The sequence below is a fragment of the Dipodomys merriami genome, unplaced genomic scaffold (assembly GCF_024711535.1).
Source record: "Dipodomys merriami isolate MVZ:Mamm:240054 unplaced genomic scaffold, mDipMer1.0.p SCAF_22, whole genome shotgun sequence".
Classification (NCBI taxonomy): Eukaryota; Metazoa; Chordata; class Mammalia; order Rodentia; family Heteromyidae; genus Dipodomys; species Dipodomys merriami.
In genome coordinates, this window is record NW_027203604.1 from 17,519,979 (window position 1) to 17,541,375 (window position 21,397).

At 47.2% G+C, this 21,397-nt stretch overlaps 1 protein-coding gene across 1 annotated transcript; it reads right to left on the reverse strand.

The window, feature by feature from the left end:
- Positions 1 to 13,613: 13,613 nt before the first annotated feature.
- Spdye4 (speedy/RINGO cell cycle regulator family member E4) lies at positions 13,614 to 21,397 on the reverse strand. The gene is made up of 7 exons (XM_070033099.1): positions 21,174 to 21,397; positions 19,993 to 20,229; positions 19,001 to 19,059; positions 18,403 to 18,488; positions 15,395 to 15,563; positions 15,131 to 15,228; positions 13,614 to 13,957 (listed from the first exon to the last, which is right to left on the reverse strand). The coding sequence occupies exons 1-6, from the start codon at positions 21,274 to 21,276 to the stop codon at positions 15,169 to 15,171; spliced, it is 714 nt and encodes a 237-aa protein (XP_069889200.1). The 5' UTR covers positions 21,277 to 21,397; the 3' UTR covers positions 13,614 to 13,957; positions 15,131 to 15,168.

A 21,397-nucleotide genomic window follows, 5' to 3' on the forward strand; every position in this document is an offset into this window, starting at 1 on the left:
GTAGCACTGAGATGACTATTTTTGGTTGTAAGTATTAAAGTATTCTAAAACAGTACTTATTATAAACACCTAGACTTTTTGTTTTTTTTGGGTCCGGTCATGGGGCTTGAACTCTGGGCTTGGGCCCTGTCCCTCAGCTCTTCAGCTCAAGGCTAGTGCTCTACCACTTGAGCCACAGCGCCACTTCCGGCTTTTTTCTTTTTGCTTATGTGGTGCTGAGGAATTGAACCCAGGGCCTCATGCATGCAAGGCAAGTGCTCTACCACTGAGCCACCTTCCCAGTGCCACACCTAGACTTTTAATATTACAAATTTCCCATTGAGGAATGATTTTTGTAGCTAAGTTACGGTGCACTTGCAAAGATCATATTGACCCACATAGCTAGTTTGAGAGAATACTGGGGGCTCTTGAAATTAAAAATAGAGATGTCTCTTTTTTAAAAATCAGTCATGGGGATTGGGCGCTGTCCCTCAGCTCTTCAGCTCTAGGTGAGTGCTCTACCGTTTGAGCCACAGCATCACTTCCAGTTTTCTGGTCGTTTACTGGAGATAGGAGTCTCAAGGACTTTCTTGCCCAGGCTGGCCTTTAACCCTGATCCGCAGATTTCAGCATCCGGAGTAGCTAGGATTACAGGCATGAGGCACCAGTACCCAGCTTTCTAACATTTTGACTTTACATCCCCCCTCCCCCCCCCCACACATCCTGGTTATGGGGCCTGAACTCTGGGCAAGGGCTCTGTCCTTCAGCTCTTCAAGGCTAGTTCAAGGCTAGTGGTCTACCACTTGAGCCACAGTGTCACTTCTGGCCTTTTCTGCTTATGTGGTGCTGAGGAATCAAACCCAGGGCCTCATGCATGCAAGGCAAGAGCTTTACCATTGAGCCACCTTCCCAGCCAGCCCCCAATTTTACCTCTTAAATCAGCTCTGTGGGAAGTTTGACTTCCCTGGAAGTCATATTCATTTTTTACCCCTATTTATTTTTGATCAGATTTTCACTGAGTTAATTGTACTTTTCGGAAAAGCAAGGATGGGTCCCAGAGGTGAAGGTCAGAGAGCTAAAAGAGGGGTTAAGGACTTTGGTGTGAAGGAAGTAGGCACGGGATGACAGGACTCGGGAGGAGAGTGGGGTGAGCAGGGAATGTTCAGGAAGGGGAACAGAGGTCAAGGAGATGGGCACTGATCAGGGAGGAAGGTCAGTGAGGTACAGAGGAAGTATGGAGATGGGGGGAATTAGGAGAGAGAGTAGATTCTGTGAGGTTGAGTGGAATTAGGTAGAGAGGTGAAGGAGGTGGAGAGGGGTCAGGGAGTTGGAGAATTCTTGGGAGGTATGTGTGGTCATGGAAGCAGAGAGCAGAGAAGTAGGTAGATGAGAGTTAAGGGGGAAAAATGTGCAGGAGGTGGAGAGAGAGGTAGGGTGGTGTCAGGGCAGGTAGAGGTGGAGGAGAGGTGTCAGGCAGGTGACATTCAGGGAATTGTGTTGGGTTAAGAGAGATGGGAATATCATGGATTTTGGCAAAAATTGTTCCTGGACACAACATAACAGAAAAGCCAAGGTTTACTGAGACCTTGGTTAAGGGAGGCTGTGAGGAACCTAACAAGAGAAATGTCTCAGCTGCGCCGATGAGGCCAGAGGTCGCTTCACAGAGGCCACCAAGTATTCTGTGATGGCTTCTTTCTTCTTTGGAACATGGTCTGAGTTTCTCAGGGGCAGGAACATGTCACCTGCTCAACGCTTACATTCTCATCCCACCTGGCCATTGGCATTTTATTTCTACCATGTCCCTAAAAGAGGGACTGTCCTCCATACTCCCCACCCCCTGACAGAGCAACAAAACTAGTCCTGGTTCCAGTGGGACGGAGGTCTCTTCTTCTTGGAACTGCTTCAAGCTGGGCAGGGCCGTAGAGATGTCCCTACCTATTTATTTGTTGTTCTGGCAGAGGGGTCTGGGGTAGTCTGGGAGGCCATGGCAGGGCTAATGGGACTCTAGAATAAGACTGGACAGAGCCTTGGTCCAGGTGGATGAGGGGCACCAGGCAATGGATGGCACTGCATGGAATCCATGCTGTAACATGCTTTGTAGTTGTGTGGCCTGGAAATGAGAGGAAAGTACAGTGAGAAAATGGAGGATGCACAGTCCAGTAAGGAAGAGTAAGAGGGCAATGAAAGGTCCTGAGGAAGAGGAGCCAGGAAACCCATGGACAGGAGCTTTCCCATGAGGTCTATCATGGAGAGATGATTGAGAGGCCAGGTAGGATAACGAGTGAGTGTTAGACTGACTGCACCTGCCCAATCAGCCACCTCCCCCAAGCATTGCACAGGCTCCCCTGAAAACCCTCTTGTTCTGTAGGATCATGTCTGCTAGGGCATCGATGTGTGCCTGGATATGGGTGCGGGTTTGGGCTATGGTGTCTAGGGCACTGGTTACCTCTAGGGACAGGTGTTCATAGACCAAGGAAGAAGACACATTGCCACACGTGTCCCTGTGCCCGATCTCCTTGCCAGGCATTGTATGAGCAGGGGATTCCGCTGGACAGCCCTCCTGTTTCTAAGAGGCTGCCAATGCCCAGGCACTGGGAGGGCACAGGGTTTCTCCTGGTGCTACAAGGAACAGCAGATGCTAGAGAAGCAAGGTGGGAATCCCTCACCAGATGCAGGGGAGAATACATACATAACATGGGCTTTAGCACCAGGCAGCTTGATAACAACTCAGCCTTAGTGACTTCAGGAAGGGCTGGCAGACAACTGCCTCTTATGTAGAAGACTTCTGGTGCACATTGTCTGTCTCTAAATGGTGTCGTCTGAAGGTATCTTGGCCGGTCAGCCTGAGGTGGCCTTTCATGACCCCCACACACTGGGATGAGATTTGTCCTAGTGGGTCTTTCCTCATTGCCAGGAAAACACGTCCTCCTTGCTCTGCTGTGATCCTCTGTCACAGAGGAAGGACACACTGGTCATGTGAGAATCTGCCAGGAAGACTTGTGTTCTGGCCAAATTTAAGCAGCAAAGAGGCTTAGGAGAACAGTCTCTTAGCCTGAGCTTACCTGGCGCACATCCCTGGGTCTAATTGTGTCTGCTTTATAGGTGATGTCTGAGCAGGTCAAAAATGCGGTTCTGGTGGCTGTTGGTAGAAGCTGTACATTTGCAGAATGTCAGCAGACATCACTTACAGAGCTGTATAAGGACACTACAAACAAAGTTTCCACAAAAGGAGATGACTTGAAAGGATAACTGTTTCCTAACAAGTACTTTCTAGAGGCGTCCACTGTAATTCTGACAATACACTCCAGAGAAGAATCACAACTGAAATGACAAACAGCTCAGACCAGCCATGATCACAATGCCAGAGAAAACCAAAACACGTTAGAAATCGGCAAACAGCCAGGTATTTTGTTGCAGTCAAATGAAACATCTGTAATTATGATTGGCAGAATTAGTTCAGAACCACCAAGTTATCCTCATTACAACAAGAGCTTCAACCAAACTGCAAAGCCTCTTATCACTATTTTAACAGGAATAACGCCCCAAAAAAAGTAAAGCATGTGATTTAAGTGTTCTATGGAGTTCCCATTTTCCTGAAGTTTTACATAGTGTTGGTAAGGAGGATTAAAAGGAAAGAAGACAGGAGGGAGCAATGAGGCAGGAACCCAAGAACATATCTTCTGACAAGGAGAAATCGCAGATCGGTACAGGATCCTCCAGACTACAGGGAGAACACTGTCCCCAAAGTCAACCTGGCCCACTACAAAGTCATCAAGGCCGGGGTGACCCTGAAAAGCTTGACAGAGGTAGAGCAGAATCCCTCCACCCACCCCACATCTGAAAGGAACATCAGGAACTATTTGGAGCACTCCAAGGTGACTTTGGTCACATTTGTGGATCAATAGAATTGAATCAAGAGGAGACTATTTCTCATCAAAGGAAATTGGAGTCCTCGAGACCAGCTCCCCATACCCCGGTGGAAGTGTCTGGGCCAGTGCCCCTGCAGCTCACATGTGCCTGGCGGTACTGCCCTGAGAAAGGCATAGGAAAATACAATGCTGAAACAAGACAGCATTTTGTTCGACACTGAGGCAATGCCAAGGTTAGTGACTTTGGCTTAGTAGTGAGTGTAGAGACAAGCAGAAACTAGACAAGGAACCATTGGCTGCCCCCAAATTATTCCAAGGCACAGTGTGTGATGGGCCTGTGGCTGCTCCCTGTGGCCTGTGGGCTATCTTATGTAACAGGGTCACACAGGACCTTCTGTTTTCTGGAGGCAGCTCTCGACAGCTGGAACAGAGGTTTCCAACATGGAAACTTTCAGATTCCATTTCTGCAGGAATTCAAACATCATTCATCAGTTACTAACCGAAGACACCAAGGAGAAGCCCGTGTGACAGCCCAAGATGTGTGGCACCCGTGGGTCCCACAAGAGGAGAAATAGTCACAGGCAATGCTGGAGATAGTGGCCGTGACATGGGGCATGCGTCATCCTGCACAAGAGACACAGACTCTCTGAAGGAAGAAAACTTGATTAGGCGATGGCACCATGGCGCCTGGCTGAAGCCAGACACTGGGGTCACAGGAGAGCCTCTCGTGTCCAGGTCAGGCATCAGCTGGCTGACAGCGCACCTTTGGCAGAATCTCTTACTTCCAGGAAGGTGATGATGCCTTTCCCCACCTTTGATTTCTCAGATCAGGAGCCACCTGAGAATGAAAAGCAGTCAAGGCCAAAGAGTAGGAAAACAGCCACCACGAGGGCAAAACTTCAATGGAGTCTAAAGATGAGGACACCAGCTTCCAGCACACTCTCCTCTCTCTGTGTGGTCATCCACATTGCCCCCTGCGTCCCGGGGACAGCCCAGCCTGAGTACCAGCCAGAACATCCTGGCTGCTCTCCCTCAGGACCTGCTCAACAACTCTATCTCCCCTGGGGTAGCTGCTGCTGGCGCCAAGCCAGTCCCCGTGACATAAACCGTAGCCTGAAAACTAACAGGAAATGTGCTCACACAGTCATTCCCTCTGCATGGGAGCCCCACGCTGGGCACCAGAGCTCCACTCTGGGGCACTACAGGGAGTGGCTGAGCCTCCTACTCAAGACCAGACAGCAGCAAGCTCTCCCAATGCCATGCCATCGTCTGAGGTCGTGTGTGTCATGACAAACGCCAGTCCTCAGGGCACAACCCAATTGTGTGAGCCAAGGTTTTGTTCATGACATGACTTGAAACCAGAAAACAGTGACCAGGATGATCAGTGTTATCACTTACTACTGCAGGAATGAAATTGCTACCTCTTCCAACAAAGGAGGAGACAGAGCAAAAACAACCAAAAAGCAGGTAGGAATGTTGGGCCCGCTCTGCTTCTGCATTTGGTTTGATCTTTGCCACCACTAATGTCATTCCAAATGACACCTCATACTGGTAGCTATGTAGGTGGGTGTCAGAGTACAAAGTGGACATACATCTACACACTGTGGGACAATTACATCATTCTCCATAACACATCTATCATACCGGAAAGTCATTGATGTGTCGTGCAAACAGCTGAAGCTGAAGTGAATGTTAAGAAAACCTCCTCTGATTGAGAGGACATGAGGCCAAAACATATTCCTCCAGACCTTTAGGGAGGGGGTTTACGGAAGTATCCTGAGGTCAAACTGACCTGCCACTAACTCACAAAGACCCAAGTTGTCGAGAAAATCATGTTAAAGTTAGAGCAGAATCCTTTAAACCAAGTGAAATAGACATAAAACTTTGGGATCCTTCAACCGCAATGATGCAAAGCATGGCCACGTCTCCTCACATGGAAAATGCAATCATGGAGACCTTATGGACTTTGTCCTACAAGATGGCAGCCTGGGGTTGTTGCAGAACTGGGAGATGAAAGAGCAATGGATCGCTCCTGTCACCACCTCTGGGCCTTCCATCACTCACATGGTCAGGAACAGTACCCGAGACATTTTTGTGATCTTAGCTGCTATGAGAAGAGTTCTCTGATATTTCTGACCAACAGGGTCCTGGGTAAGCCAGCCCTTGAGTCCTAGTCATCAAACCCCTAGCATTTGCCACTTCCCCAGCAGACTTAAGGCTCTGCCCATGTTCTTCCCCTATACCCTCGCCAGGCAGCCGCTTATGCATGCTGACCTGTGGCTAAGGGGGGAGGATGTCCAGGACCTCAGCAGGGCATGCCTCCATCAGTGTTCAATCAGGGCAAGGATGCTGCCTATGGGAGCTGGTGAAGGAAGGACAAGGCAAAGGGAAAGACCTGGCCTCTCTCCCTACCTCCCTTCAGGATGAGTCTGGTCACAACCACACTCTGATCATCCAGCCTCACACACAACTGCCCACTATGGATGGCACCCAATGCCTGAGCTCCTTCACAGGGAGGCAAGAGAAGGACCGTAACTACCAGACACAAACATACACTGGCCATGGTTCACATTTTAAAACACAGTTTAACAACTGTCAGGAGAGGCCGGCTCTTTTCATTGCCTACAGCACTTTAGGTTAATGACCATAGAGAACAGTTGTACATTAGGACCTTCAAGCTCTCCTTGTTAAGGGCGGAAAAATGGACATAAGTCAGAAAGGGGCTGAAACTACTCATCATTCTGATTGGGAATATACCAGTGTCATCAACCAGACCTTTACCTGCTTCTTTTCCTTCCAGTTTCTCTTTACCCGGCATTGTTCTTGGTATTGATGCTGAGGATTTCTAGTGAAAGAAGTGAGGAGTCGACAGAAAAACTGGACACGGAATGAAAAGAGGAAAAGAGTCCCATCGTTAGAGGCTTCTCCACACCACCACCAGACAGGGTCAGCGTGGATAGGTGAATACCTGCCAACTAATCTAAATCTAGGTGTCTAATGCTGAGCAAAATGAGCTCCTTTCCTCTCAAGGGGCATTTGGAAAACCTGGGACCACCCAAATGTGATCAAGTTGCTTCATGTCATCAAAAGCATTGGCAACACATACCTCATCCGGGGAATTGAAAGCCAAGGATCTGCCAGACCATAGCTTGTAGATGGTCACCTAGGGGCGGAGAAACCATGGGCTCGGTCCTGTGGAGCACACGTACCTTGATCTACTGCCCGGCCACAGGCAGAGGAGTGCAGAGATCTGAAGCCACTAAGCATCCTGGTGAACCCAAGAGGAGAGATCAGGCCAGAGACCTGGGCACTGAGTGCCAAGATCTGAGCTGAGCAGTATGGTGACATCTCGTCTGGCATAGCACACTCTGAGCCCCTTATGTTTTTGAGGGTAAAGCACGTAAGAGAGCCAGGCTTGATTTTCAGAACCAAGAGGCCTGGGCTATAGACACGCTCACAGGCTCCTTCCTATCTCCTGTAGGTGGCTTTTTGCCTAGAACAGCAGTCTCCAGCCAGCATGCAGTGTAGACATTCCCTCTCACCTTTTGCACAAGTTCAGCCATCATCTGGGAGTTATTCACTGTGGCTCTCAGGCAGAGGCCCACGTGATAGCATCGCTGCCTCAGCCACGGTGAGAAGCCAATGGGCACCCTCGGGAGGCTGTGGTCTTCACTTTCATCTTGGGTTCCTGTGCCTCACAAGGAAGCCAGATCCTCGGCTACTGAGAAAATCCAGTGAGCTGATAGTCATGCAGGTCGTGGGCCACACCAGACACCCACGGGAGGGAGAGACATCTGTGGGATACACACTATGACGCTCAAAGGGGCCCTTCGTCCTCTGTCTCCCCACTAAGAGGAATGCCAGTGATCGTGCTGGACACACCTTGGTGTTCTCATCCTCAGATCAACATCTGCCTGAAGATGACAAGCAGTCAAGGCAGAAGGGACACGATAGAGCCCACCTTGGTGGTGATAGGCCAGTGCCTCTCCAAGATGAGGATGGCAATTTCCAGCAAAGCCTCTTCATGTGGTCCTCAAGCTGCCAGCTGTGTTCCCTGCCACCCCCCTGTCCCCACCATCTGTCCTCCCGTGGCTGAGATGCCATGGGTGTGGGACCCGTCAACATGTTTGCCAGGGCAAAAAGCTCACACAACAACTCCTACCATACTAAATCCCAATGAGAGGACCCTTGTCCGTCCTGCAGGCTGAATAAACCCTGGATGTGGTCAGAAAACTTGCGTGTGACCAGGCCACCCCACATTTCCACCCTCAGCCTTCCAGCATGATGGAGTGATCAGCCTGTCCTCTCAATACTCATCCTTGGGAGAACAGTTCTACCTCAGATATTACTTCATGGTGGCTCTGCCTCTTCCACGTGGGACCCAGCAAGCAGAGACTCCCAAATATATCACCAGGAGAAACATCCATATCCATGGCACAACCCAATGATGTGATCCATGTTTCTTCCTGGAACAAGACTCATGATTGGAGTCTTGTCTAAGACTATATTGCTGCCTGCCCACAGGAAAGAACAATTCAGGAACAAACTGGTTCCAATGAAAGGGGCTGACAGCCAAGACTGATGACACAAACCAAGCCCAAGTCAGGTGGGCCTGCTCTGCTTCTGCACTTCATTTTATCTCTGCCACCACTTTCATGTCATTTGAAAATGACACTCATAAGCCTATGAGTGCAATGTAATCGTCAGATATCTGTAGATACTGCAGGATAGTTAAGTAATTCTTATCACCTCAAAATAGAAATCCTGCTGAATCACTTAAAGAGGAAAAAAAATCTTACAAAAAGCAGACCCCAGCAATACCTCCTAGAAATCAGAGACCATTATATATTCCATTGGCCTACCTACAACTTACAAAGACCCAGGTTGCCAAAGGTAGAGCAGAACCTGTCTCATGACACTGACACTATGAAAAAGATTAATCCATGCTTGTGCAATCACTCTCATTTCTATCATCCAAACCATGGCCAGGTTTGGTTCAAGTGGTAGAGCCCCAGCCATGAGCAAGAAAGCTGACTGTGCTATAGCACATGACCTTCTTTCAAGCCCCATGACCTTGTTTCAAGCCCCAGAACTCTTACACACACACACACACACACACACACACACACACACACACACACACACACACACACACACACACACACACACACACACACAGGAAACTTTCCCTCATCATGGAAAACATAAATGGTGGAAACCGTATGTACTTTATTCTAGAAGACTTCTAAACAGAGGAAATGTTTCTTTCCTGCTGTAATTTCTGGCTTACCTATTGTCCCCATCATCACGAACACTATACTGAATGCTTCTGTGCTCTAAGCTGCCACTTCCAAAGTTCTCTAATGCTTCAGGACAACACCTGCCTGATGTGACATGGTCTTTTGAGCCTTGGTTACAAATTCTCTGGTCTTCACTATTTCAAACAGCAGACTGCAAGTCTCTGTTGCTGGCCCTTACCCTGCACCAAAGCATCCCTTGACTTATGGCAGATGGGAGTCCATCCAGGAAGTTACAAGAGCCTGGCTCTTGTTGCCAAGCAAAGTGGTACACACAGATGCTGCTGTGGGTGGCTAATGAAGAAGCAAGGACAAGAAAAACCTGTCATGGAAAAGGCCAGTCCAATTTCTTCCTAAGTCCATTCTGGGTAGATACCTTTGCATCTCCTCAGGGCTACATAGTAGTCACCATGTTTCACTCTCTCTCTCTCTCTCTCTCTCTCTCTCTCTCTCTCTCTCTCTCTCTCTCTCTCTCTCTCTCTCTCTCTCTCTCTCACACACACACACACACACACACACACACACACACACACACGACTGGGAATGGCATCAAGTCCCTGAACTGCATCACAACAGTCAAGAGAAGGACCAAGAGGCCAGGTATCAGTGGCTCCTGCCTGTAATCCTAACTACTCAGAAGGTTGAGATCTGAGGATTACTGTCCAAAGCCAGCCTGGGTAGGAACGCCTGTGAGACTATTCTCTCCAATTAACCACCAAAAAGTCAGAAATAAATGGCAGATTGCTAGCCTTGGGTGAAAAGAAAGCTCAAGGACAGTATGTAGGCCAGGAGTTCAAGCCCCAGGACTGGCACAAAAAAAAGGAAAAGAAAAAGAAAAAAAGAAAGAAAAAATAGAAGAACCAAACTGCAATCTTAAAAGACTTATGATTGTCATAGTTAAAATTTTTTAAAAGCTGAGCACTGGTGGCTCACACCTCTAATCCTAGCTACTCAAGAGGCTGAGCTCTAAGGATCATGGTTCAAAGGCAGCCCAGGCAGGAAAGTCTATGAGACACTTATCTCCAATTAACTACCAGAAAACCAGAAGTGAAGGTATGGCTCAAAGTGGTAGAGCACTAGCCTTTAGCAAAAGAGCTCAGGGACAGCACCCAAAAAATAAATATTTAGCAATTAGTTATTCTAATTCCATACAGCAATTTAGTCCAGTAGTTATGCTTGGTAGCATTATGTTAGGACCCTCAAGGTCTCTTTTTATGATGGCATATGACTGACTCCACTAAGTGTTGGAATGATGATTAGTTTTAATTGGGAGAAAAATAAAATAAAATTTCATTGAGAGGACAACAAAATGGTAAAAATGTTTCTTTCGATTTGTTCTGTCATTAGTATTCATGAGCCATTGGTATTGGCTCTTTTGCTTTTTGGGTTTCTAGTAAAAGCAGCAAAGTGGCCACAAGGAAATAGGATCCAACACTGCTCCTGAGGAGGAAAAAAAAAATCAAAAATCCTCATAGGCTTTTCCAGAGCATTAGACTGAAACCAAATTACCTGCCATAAATTCATGAAGATGAGCGATGGCTGTGGACATCCTGCCGTTGTGGAGCAGAACCCCCCCCAAATTGGGGGTCAGACACCCCCAGAGCACTGGGAAGGGCACTGAGCGCTTGAGCACCATCACCTAGACAGTTCACAGTGCGCCTGCTGCTTTCCTGAACACTCACAGGGTCTACACTGCAGCTCGGCACCTGCTCTTTCTGATTCTGTTCTTCCCTGAGCCTCACTTTTGTCCTCTCAGTGAGTCCAGGTTGTTTCCTGATCCGGGTTCATCCTCAGAGCATTCTCGGGGGAATATAGGTGTGTTGACCTCTGCCTGCCATCACCGACATTGCTCGAATCCTCCAGATTAGAGCTTCGTGGGCATGTGTGCTGGCAGTCCCACACCACACTGTGCCCAGGATGCCCATCCTGGTATCTAGCCTAAGTCCATGCTCCTGCAGCTCCTGGCTCACCCCTTAAGACAGCTGGAGGAACTGGCTGACCTTGGTTGGCTACTGGAATAAAATTCAAAGTGGCTTAGATCACCAAATTGGGAGAGGATTTACAAAACTAAGGAGTATAGGTATACATGGTGGTATACACCTGTGTTCTTCAAATAGTTGGAGGAGACAGGAAAATCACAAGTTGGAGGCCCTTCTGGGTACAGTAAGCATAAGCCTCTAACTGAAAAATAAAAGTAGAAGCAACGGGGTGCTGGAGGCTCACACCTGTAATCCTGTACTCAGGAGGCTAAGATCTGAGGATGACAGTTCAAAGTCAGCCCAGGAAGGAAAGTTGGTGAGATGCTTATCTTCCAATTAAGCACCAAGAAAGCTGGAAGTAGAGCTGTGGCTCAAGTCGTAGAGTACTAGCCTTGACTAAAAAAAAAAAAAAAAAAAAAAAAAAAAAAAGAGCTCAAATACAACACTCAGGCTCTGTGCCCTGAGTTCAAGCCCCAGTACTGGTGCACGCGTGCGCACACACACACACACACACACACACACACACACAACACACAAAGTAAAAGCAAAATTACCAGGGTATGGCAAAGGGGTAAATTGCTCCCCTAACTACTATGAGATCCTGAGTTCAATCCCTAGCTTTGAAAAAAAAATCAGACAACTAAGAAATCTAACGCAGATGGTGTCAGGCATGGATGTACCTGAGTGCTGCATGATGGTACCAGAAATTACCTCTCCTGACCTTGAGGCTCTGCTTACTGCCCTGTGTGCTGGACTCTGCCTTTCAAGTGCTAATATGGCATTAACTGTCAGCAACTGCAAGACGCACCAACTGCCTCAGTAACTGCCACCCCAGGGTTCCAAGACAGTCCTGATTTATGGGACCTGACTGGGCTCATATCTAGACATTGGCCAATCAACTGGGAAAGGAAGATAGTCTCTGCTGATTGGCCAGGTGTCAGTCACATATCCTCCCTCTCCAGGTGTCCTGGACTCTTCCTCCATCTTTCCTCAGAGGAAAGAACCTTTGCCTCTGCCTTTTCTGTGCCTCCTTTCCAGGGATGTGCTTCTATGTCCACCGTCCCCCCCTCCACTCCCTACCTCAAGCCCCTCTATCTTATGTTTAGGAGAATTCATGGCAGACATTCTTTTTTTGGGGGGGGTCCAGTCGTGGGGACTGAACTCTGGGCCTGGGCGCTGTCCCTCAACTCTTCAGCTCAAGGCTAGCACTCTACTACTTGAGCCACAGCGCCACTTGCAGCTTTTTTTCTTTTTGCTTATGTGGTGCTAAGGAATCGAACCCACGGCCTCATGCATGCAAGGCAAGCGCTCTACCACTGAGCCACCTTCCCAGCAGCCCCTCATGGGTAGACATTCTTTTCTGAAGGTCATTCAAATCTAAAGTTCAGATTTGGGGCATATTCCCAGCATCTAGGTGGATTTCCTGGTATGATGTTGCAGTCAGTTATTCAGACAACAAAATATAATAGGAGCAGGCACCTAACTATGCTCACAACTGCAGTGTGACTTCAGTAACTACGCTTAACTGACCAGCATGCTTTCGGTTATACAAGATCAGAAAGACTTTTTTTTTCTCTTTCCTATCTCCCCTGATTCATCGTGTGAAGAACAGGAACCTCGAGTATCTTCACAGCTTCAGAAAGATCATGCTCCTCTACTTACCTTACTGAGAAGTTCCATCCAGAGGCAGAACTGGGCAGATTTAAGGAAGGGAATACCAAAGTTTTGACCATTTTTGTTTCAGTTCGGTGGGGGATTATTTTTTCCTACCCATGAAATTCTCTTCTTTCTATTCTTCTGAATGATTTTCCCTCAATACCTTTCACCTTGTTTGGGGCTTCAAGTTCTAGCTGAAGATTTGTCACCTTTTAATTTTCCCCCCTACATTAAAAAAAAATCCATGGTTCTGTTTCAGGGCTCAGAATTTTCCCAAATAGGCACAATGGTGTTAAACGATATTTATACAATCACACATGTCTTGAGGTAGGAGATATTTCATCTTTATTGCATTTTCCCAAAGAAATTGTGGCAGTGCTTTCTTTACAAACACAATTCACATGTATTCTTTCCAAAGAAATGTCCTGCTTAAAATGACATACAGATATATCCAGAAAAATTAACCAAGTACAGCTCACTGCTTACAAGCCAATTAGGAAGACATGTCAAATCAAAATGGATATTTACAAGAATTTGAGCTAATGCCACCTAGCTTATAGATTAAGTTAAGCTTATAGCTTAAGTCTTATAGATATGGAAGCTGTTGGTATGAATGATATATAAGTCAAAATGTTTATGAATACATGAGATCACAAAACTATAGGAAACTATTTTGAAACTATAAATATCTCTAAATTATTTAAATAAAGATCAATAATTCCATGTCCAACCTATTCAAAATAATACAGTAAAATGTATATATATATTAATCCTATCTATTAAAACTCTATTTTCAAATTAAAATTATACATTTTTCAAAGTAACTCCTTTCCAGTCTGAGTTCCTACAGTCTAACTTCAGATAGTTTTTGACTCCATCATCAAAATCGGCACAAAAATCAGGACCTTCAATTTTGGAGAGACTGGAATCTTACAATCTAAAAGTGGTGGGAAGAGAGATTCAGAAAGAATCTTGGTTTGTCATTGTCCCTCCAGGAGATCCTAAATGTACCCGCAGTTCCCAGATGGGTTTGTGGCAGTTTTATGCAAGTATTTCTAATAGAGTCTGGGTTCTTCAGATTTTCTGTAAGAGGGCTCCTCTCTTCCTTCATCGGGGGTTGTGGTAAGTGTTGGTTAGACTTCCTGTTGAAAATGTACATGTCCTTGGGTCCTGCAATCTGGGAGGCAAAGACATAGGATGTCAGATGAAAATTTCCAGGCATGAAGATGATTGACACACTAAGTCAGTTCCACCTAAGAGTTTAAAATCCCTTAATGATCCAATTTCATCTCTAGCCTCATCGTGTGTGTGTGTGTGTGTGTGTGTGTGTGTGTGTGTGTGTGTGTGTGTGTGTGTGTGTGTGTGTGTGTGTGTGTGTGTGTGTGTGTGTGTGTGTGTGTGTGTGTGTGTGTGTGTGTGTGTGTACGTGCCAGCCAGTCCTGAGGTTTGGACTCAGGGCCTAGGCTCCGTCCCTGAGAATTTATGCTCAGTGCTAGCACTCTACCATTTGACCACAGCTCCACTTTTGGTTTTTTGGTGGCTAATTGGAGACAAGGGTCTCACAGACTTTTCTGCCCAGGCTGGCTTTGAACTAAAATCCTCAGCGCTCAGCCTCTTGAGTAGCTTCCATGACAGGCATGAGCCACCAGCACTCTGCTAGAACCTCCTATTTCTTAGCCTGCACAGTTCTGACTCTCTTGATCATAACCTGAAGGGTAAAACTGGAATTTTTCAAGAGGAGAATTTGATCTAACAATGGAAAGTGAAAGGGAGTAAGAAAGCAAAAGAATTCTGGCCATAAGCAATTTATTTGAAGGCAAATTAGTATGCAAAGAAGCCAATATAGAGACTTCTGTTCAATGGGCTATTCTTAAAACTTTCATTTTGTGACAAATACGTCCCCAAAGTTAGTATCCCACAAGGAACCAACATGTGAACTAAGAGAAACTAAAAGCACAAATTTGGGGGGGGGGAGGGGAAGAAGTTATGGCTAGGGGATATTAACTGATCACAGAAATCAACATTATTTCAAAGCTATCATTGGATCCAACTGCTTGGAGTTAAATGATTTCTACCTGACCTGGTACCCCCACCCCACCCCTGTGACCAATGGGTAATTCTGAGGTCAGGCTGTCCTTGAGTCACTCAGCATGTCTTTAAGGCCATGTCCCTGTGGTTGTTATTTCTGTGGCTGGGCAATGATGAGGGGAGGGGCCAGCCTTGTGACATGGCTGGGCCATGTCAGTCTGATCCAATGGAATGGGATGAGAATGGCCAAGGAAGTAGATCCATGGATTTCCTAGTGAAAGGACAGATCCTTCCATCTATACCCCAGAAGATGCAGGCGTACCTGCCTTGAAGCTGAGGACCTTCATAGTCCAGAGAGTCCTAGGACAAGTGGTTGCGGTCTCGCCCCCACACCCAGAGATCTGGATCATAACTTTGAATCTGGAAAGAAAAACAATTCCCTGAACAAGTGCTGCTCCTCACAAGGACTGCCTCCATTTCTCCAACCTCCAATTTTTTTTCCTTCTAGTCCCCGCATCCCTCTTCTACCCATCCCTTCCCATCTCTCTTCCATTCAGCCTTTCCTCCTCCAGCTCCAGATCCCCACCTCCTCACACTCCTCTCGGGAAACCCGAACATTCCAGCCCATGGTCCGAATCCACTGGTAGCGCAATTTGTGGAACATGGGGCGCTCTGCATAGCTCTTTCCATAGAGGAAGTAGAAAATGTCTTGTTTGGGAGCCTGGTTGTCCTCCTCCATGTCATTGGCCAGATACCTGGGGAGAGAAATCGGAGCAGGTGTCAGGGAGCACCTGCACCTAGTGTACCCTCATAGCCCATCCAGAGCTCACAGCAGGGCAGAGGCCCCTGAAGGCCCCTCTCTCAGAATGATGGTGAAGACAAAACTAATCTGGAGAGTTCAAGGCTGGGATTTTCCATTCTTGTGCCACGTAGCTGACTTCAGACTTGCTCATCACCATCATGCTTACTCTCTTCCCTCATGTGCACCTATCTTTCTGCCAGACCCAAGGTACACAGGCTATCCCTGGTCTACTTGTCAATTTCTTTCTGCCCTACCAAATGGTCACTTGGGGGCTTGGTTTATGACGTACAATTGATTCAACCGGGATTTCTTCGATTTTTGTTTCCATGACCTTAGACTCTTGGCAAAGAGGAAGCTTTTCATAAGATTTTGTTGCTAGGCACTGGTGGCTCATGCTTGTACTACTAGCTACTCAGGAGGCTGAGATCTGAGGATTGTGGTTTGGAAGTCAGCCCAGACAGGAAAATCCATGGAGATACCTATCTTTAGTTAACCAGCAAAAAGCCAGAAGTGGAGCTGTGGCTCAAGTGGTAGGATGCTAGCCTTGAGCAAAAAAAGCTCAGAGATAGTGCCCAGGCCCTGAGTTCAAGCCCCTGGACTGGCACAAAAAAAATTATTACATGAGTGCCAGCACATGCCATACTGAATACCTCATTGACTGTAACAAAAACATGCAAAGGAAACAGATTTGAGCTGAGTGTTTCACTGGGAAGGTGGCTCAGTGGTAGAGCGCTTGCCTTGCATGCCTGAGGCCCTGGGTTCGATTCCTCAGCACCACATAAGCAAAAAGAAAAAAACTGGAAGTGGCGCTGTGGCTCAAGTGGTAGAGTGCTAACCTTGAGCTGAAGAGCTGAGGGACAGCGCCCAGGCCCAGAGGTCAGGCCCCACGACTGGACCCCCCCCCCAAAAAAAGAAAGATAAGAGCTGAGTGTTTCAAAGGTTGGGGTGTCATTTGACAGGGTCCTGCCTTCAATAGTGTCTAATGGGATTGGGGAAGCAGGGGCAGTGGGAGGGGGCAAGAGACTTTAATCTCCCAAGTTCTATTATGATGGCAGAACTGGCGGATTCGTGAAGGGAGCAAAATGGTTTAGGCTATTTTTTATTTGGTTTGGTTATTCCGATGTTGTCCTGGCTGGTGTCAAACGCCTGGGCTCAAATGTTTCTCCTGCCCTCAGCCTCGCAACCACATGGGCTAACCATGAGTCCCATGAGTCTGACTAATTTTTTTGTGTTGGAATTGACTTTAGGGATAGTGATTGTTTCTAGGTACATGTACAGGAAGACAGCAGCCCAGGAAACAAACTACACATAGAAGGAAGAGCAGGGGAAAGGTGTCATGCAAGAAAAAAAAAAAGGGAAAGGAAGACTATATCCAGACAGTAAGCAAGTTTGGTTGTAGAGATAGTACAGCTGGCTGAATTTGCACTGAGAAGCCCAGCCTTACTCTGGAGAATAATTAGCAGTGCAGTTGCCAAGCAGCCTGGGTGCAGTTGGCCTGTGTTTGGAAGGATACTCGGGACACACACAAAGCCCACTGATTTGGGGAGTGGCTGGCAAGAAGCATCAGCAGCAAGAATTTCACCATAGACCTGGGTTAGGCACCTGACTGAGAGGGCAAGGGAGGAAAATAGAATGACAGTGAGATAGGTCCAGGAAGGATAGAAATGAGAGTCAGAAACGGCTGCACTCAGAACTGTTTGCTTGGAAGTCAGATCTGTCCCTTCCCTCTTCCACCCCTCTATGTTGCCTTTGGTTGTGTTCTAGTTATATGTTTGTGCATGTGTGTGTATATATGTGTATATGTATGTGTGTGTGTTGAATTCCAGGCCACACACTCTTAGCTATTTTGCTCAAGGCTGATGCTCTACTACTTGAGCCACAACTCTACTTTCAGCTTTTTGATTAATTAGAGATAAGAATCTTTCAGATTTGTCTGTCTGGGGTTGTCTCCTACTGAGGAGACAATTATATACATGGACAATCAGCCCCTGGTTTTCATTTTTTTTCTCTTGATATTACAGCTGTGTTTTTTTTTCATTAAGTAAAATCAGTATAACACATAACTTGAGGGTATGAGTGAGGTTGGGAAAAATGAGGGAGAACAGTGGAAGGTGTGACATTAAGATCCATTGTACTTATAAACTGATTTATTGAAAGCTCTTTGAACAACTACTTAAAGATAATTTTTTAAATTGAAGAACACCAGACTTAACAAACACAGCAGTAGTACTCACTGGACATGGGAATGTGGAAAATGAACTATCCAACTTGTGGATGGGGATATGAGGGGAAAACCAGGAGAGCGTTAGAGAAAGAAATGTACTCATTAACTGGCTTATAAAACTATAACCCTCTAGCTGGGTGCTGGTGGCTCACACCTGTAATCCTAACTACTCAGGAGGCTGAGATCTGAGGATCACAGTCCAAAGCCAGCCCAGACAGGAAAAGTCCATGAGACTCTTATCTCCAATTAACCACCAGAAAACCAAAAGTGGTGCTGTGGCTCAAGTGATAGAGTGCTCACCTTGAGCTGAAGAGCTCAGGGATAGCACCCAGGCTCAGAATTCAAGCCCCACAACCAACAACAAAAAAAAATTAACACAAAAACACAAAACTATAACCCCTCTGTACATTGTCTTTATATTAATAATATAAAAACAATTTTTAAGGAACACCAGAATAAAGCTTTACTTTAATGCACAGAACAGAGGTGTTAAATGGGTGAAATCTCACAGCCCATTTCTCCAATCCCTCACAGGAGACTGTAGGACAGGAGAAGACAAAATACTCACAGAGCCAAGAAGAAATGGATTCGCCGAAGCTGCCAGGCGAAGAGGCCACAACGACTGAAATAAGCTATGACCATAGCCAGGAGGTACTGGTGGAGACAGAGGAAAACAGTAAAAGAGAGGTCACACCCTGGAGAGGAGGGAGTTGGGGGCAGAGGAAAGGAAAGCTGAGGCAGGTGCACAGCTCTGAGCAGTGACCCCCAGTATGGATGACCTGCTTAGCGGGGAAGGAGAAGGGCTGGAAGGCTGGTGGCCAATCAGAGAAGTCAAGAGGAGGGATATCAGCCATGTCCTCTGATGACCAGCACTGGGAACACTTAGGTGGGGGAAGGACAGATGGCTCAGAAAGGAGGGAGAGGGGCAGAAACTTACAGGTGGCAACAGCCACAGATTCCCAAGGCAAGAGGGTAACGTGACCCCAAACAGAAGCAGGGGCCACCCATCCCCTCTATGACAAACTTCCAGGCCCCAAGGGAGAGACTGACAGGTCATCAGGGGCCAGGACTGTGCTGTGTCAGGAGGTGTCATGCAGGTATACAAGACTGTGGGTTAGAGGGGCTTCTCCCCAACATTGGCTCCACTCAGTGGGCAGTCCCCTCACCTTGTCAGACACCCTCAGTTTCTTGTCCCAGGCCAGGAATCTTTTCACCACTGGATCCTCTGTGGACAGAGCACATGTGTGAGGGTAGGAAACAACAGGGCTGCTGTGGGAGCAGAGCGCAGGGAGGTCCTGCCTCCCTTCAGAGTGGCCACGTCCAAGGACAGATGCAGGGCAAGAGTTAGAGAAGAAGGTTCTCCAGGCAAGGGACAGTGGTCTCTCTGAGCCACCTTGATTTGCTACAGAGGGAGAGTAGAACATCCAGGTACCAGTCAAGTATGGGCTGGATTCAGGTCTTGGATTCAACAGAGGCCCCTTGTTGCACCTTAAGGCACCACTGCAGAAGCTGAAACGTAGTTCATGCAATGATACCCTTGGATGTTACATTAGGATGTGAATGTGGCTCTGTTAGTCACTTGGGTCAGCAACGTCAGCAAGATCTATGCTTTAAGCTGAGCACTGGTGGCTCAGGCCTACCATCCTAGCTACTCAGGAGACTGAGATCTGAGGATTACAATTCAAAGCCAGCCCCGGCAGGAATATTTATGAGACTCTTATCTCCAACAAACTGTCCCTCTCCATCCCCCTTCCAAAAAAAAAAAGTCAGAAATGAAGCTGTGGCTCAAGTGGTTAAGCACTAGCCTTGAAGGGGAAAAAAAAAAAAAAAAACACCTCATGGTCAGTGTCTAGACCCTAGGACCAGCACAAAAACAAAACAAAACAAAAACAAAAAACCAGAAAAAAGAAAAAAAAGTGCTACGTTTCAGAGGGGAGAGTGCAGACTAAGTTGTTTTGGGGGTGGGATGTAACCTCTGTCAGGACTAGTGTGGACATTGTCATCTATTTGTCCCTGGGGGTGGTGTCTGTGTGCCCCAGGGATGAGAGCAGTCAAGGGTCCCCCGTGATCTTCTGTCCTCCCACCCCAGACGGCACACTCTGGAGGCACTGGCAGTAGAGGATGCACCATGGCTGTCTGGCAGGGGGACTGTTCCTACCGAGCAGCCTGGCGAACACCTCGTGATGCACAGGGAGCACGAGTGAGCGGCGCCGCCTCTTGAATCTCATCTTCAGCCCACACAGTTTCTCCACAGACCACTCGGGCTGGGTAGCCATTTCCTTCTCCTGTACCATCTCTTCATCTGGCTCTTCCTCAGATTCAGAATCTGATGACCAGTCCCTCTTTCTCTTCACACTGGAGCGCTGAAGCGAGGGCCTGGGGTTCATCCATGGGGCTGAGTAAAGAAATCCTGCTCCCATGTAATACCGGTGGGTTAACACTTTTCAACCACCTAAGCCTTGCCCCAGTGCCCCCCAAAAGTCCCCAAACTCAACTCCCAACCCACTGTTCTCTGTCCCCATGATGATCTATGTCATCCCTCCTCCCCCAGTTCACCTAGTCATTGTCCCTTCTCCTTTCTGAAAACTCTTCCTCGTTATAATACTTCCTCTACTAAAGGTGTCAACTCCCCCCTTTCTCTGGCCTTCATCTCATCTTTGTTTTGGGTGAGGGGGTCAAGTAGTGGGGCTTGAACTCAGGGCTCTGTCCATGAGCTTTTCTGCTCAAGGCTAGAGCTCAACCACTTTGAACCACAGCTTCACTTCTGGTTTTCTGGTGGTTAACTGAAGCATCTTATGGCCTTTCCTTCCCTGGGCTGGTTTTGAATCATGATCCTCAGATCTCAGCCTCCTGAGTAGCTAGGATTTTAGGTATGAGCCAAAAGCTCCAGCTCTTCATCTCATCTCTTAACTCTTGCTTGCTCTGAAAGTTCTCTCTTTTTTTTTTTTTTTTTTTTTTTTTGTCAGTTGTAGAGCTTGAGCTCAGAGCCTAGGTGCTGTCCCTGAGCTTTTCTACTCAAGGCTAGCACTCTACCACTTTGAGCCCATGGCTCCACTTCCAGTTTTCTGGTGGTTCATTGGAGATAAGTCTCATGGACTTTCTTGCCTGGGTTGGCTTCAAACCGTGATCTTCAGATCTCAGCCTTCTAAATAGCTAGGATTACATTAGCCATCAGCACCCCACTACTCTGAAGGTTTTCTATCCATATGGACAACCTTGTCCCATCTCTAGTCCCCCCTTCCTCCAGTCCCTGGTATCCTGGGTTCCTCCTTCCTTTTTGTGTACCCCTTCCTCAGTACTAGTCACCCTCTTAAATCTCTTCTCATCCCAGACCCTCACCTGATGGCCCTGGAACATCTTCTTCCACCACTATATCAGAAGAGTAGCCTGAGGGCTGGGGACTCTGGGCCTCACTTGTAGAAGATGGTTGGAAAGCGGCCATGAGTCTCACAAAAACTCTTTCTTCTCTTCCACCAAACCTATACTTTGAACTGTCCAAACACTTTCTTCTGGGCTCTAGTTGAGCCACTAGAGAAAGGAGACCTTCTCTAAACCAGAGAAAA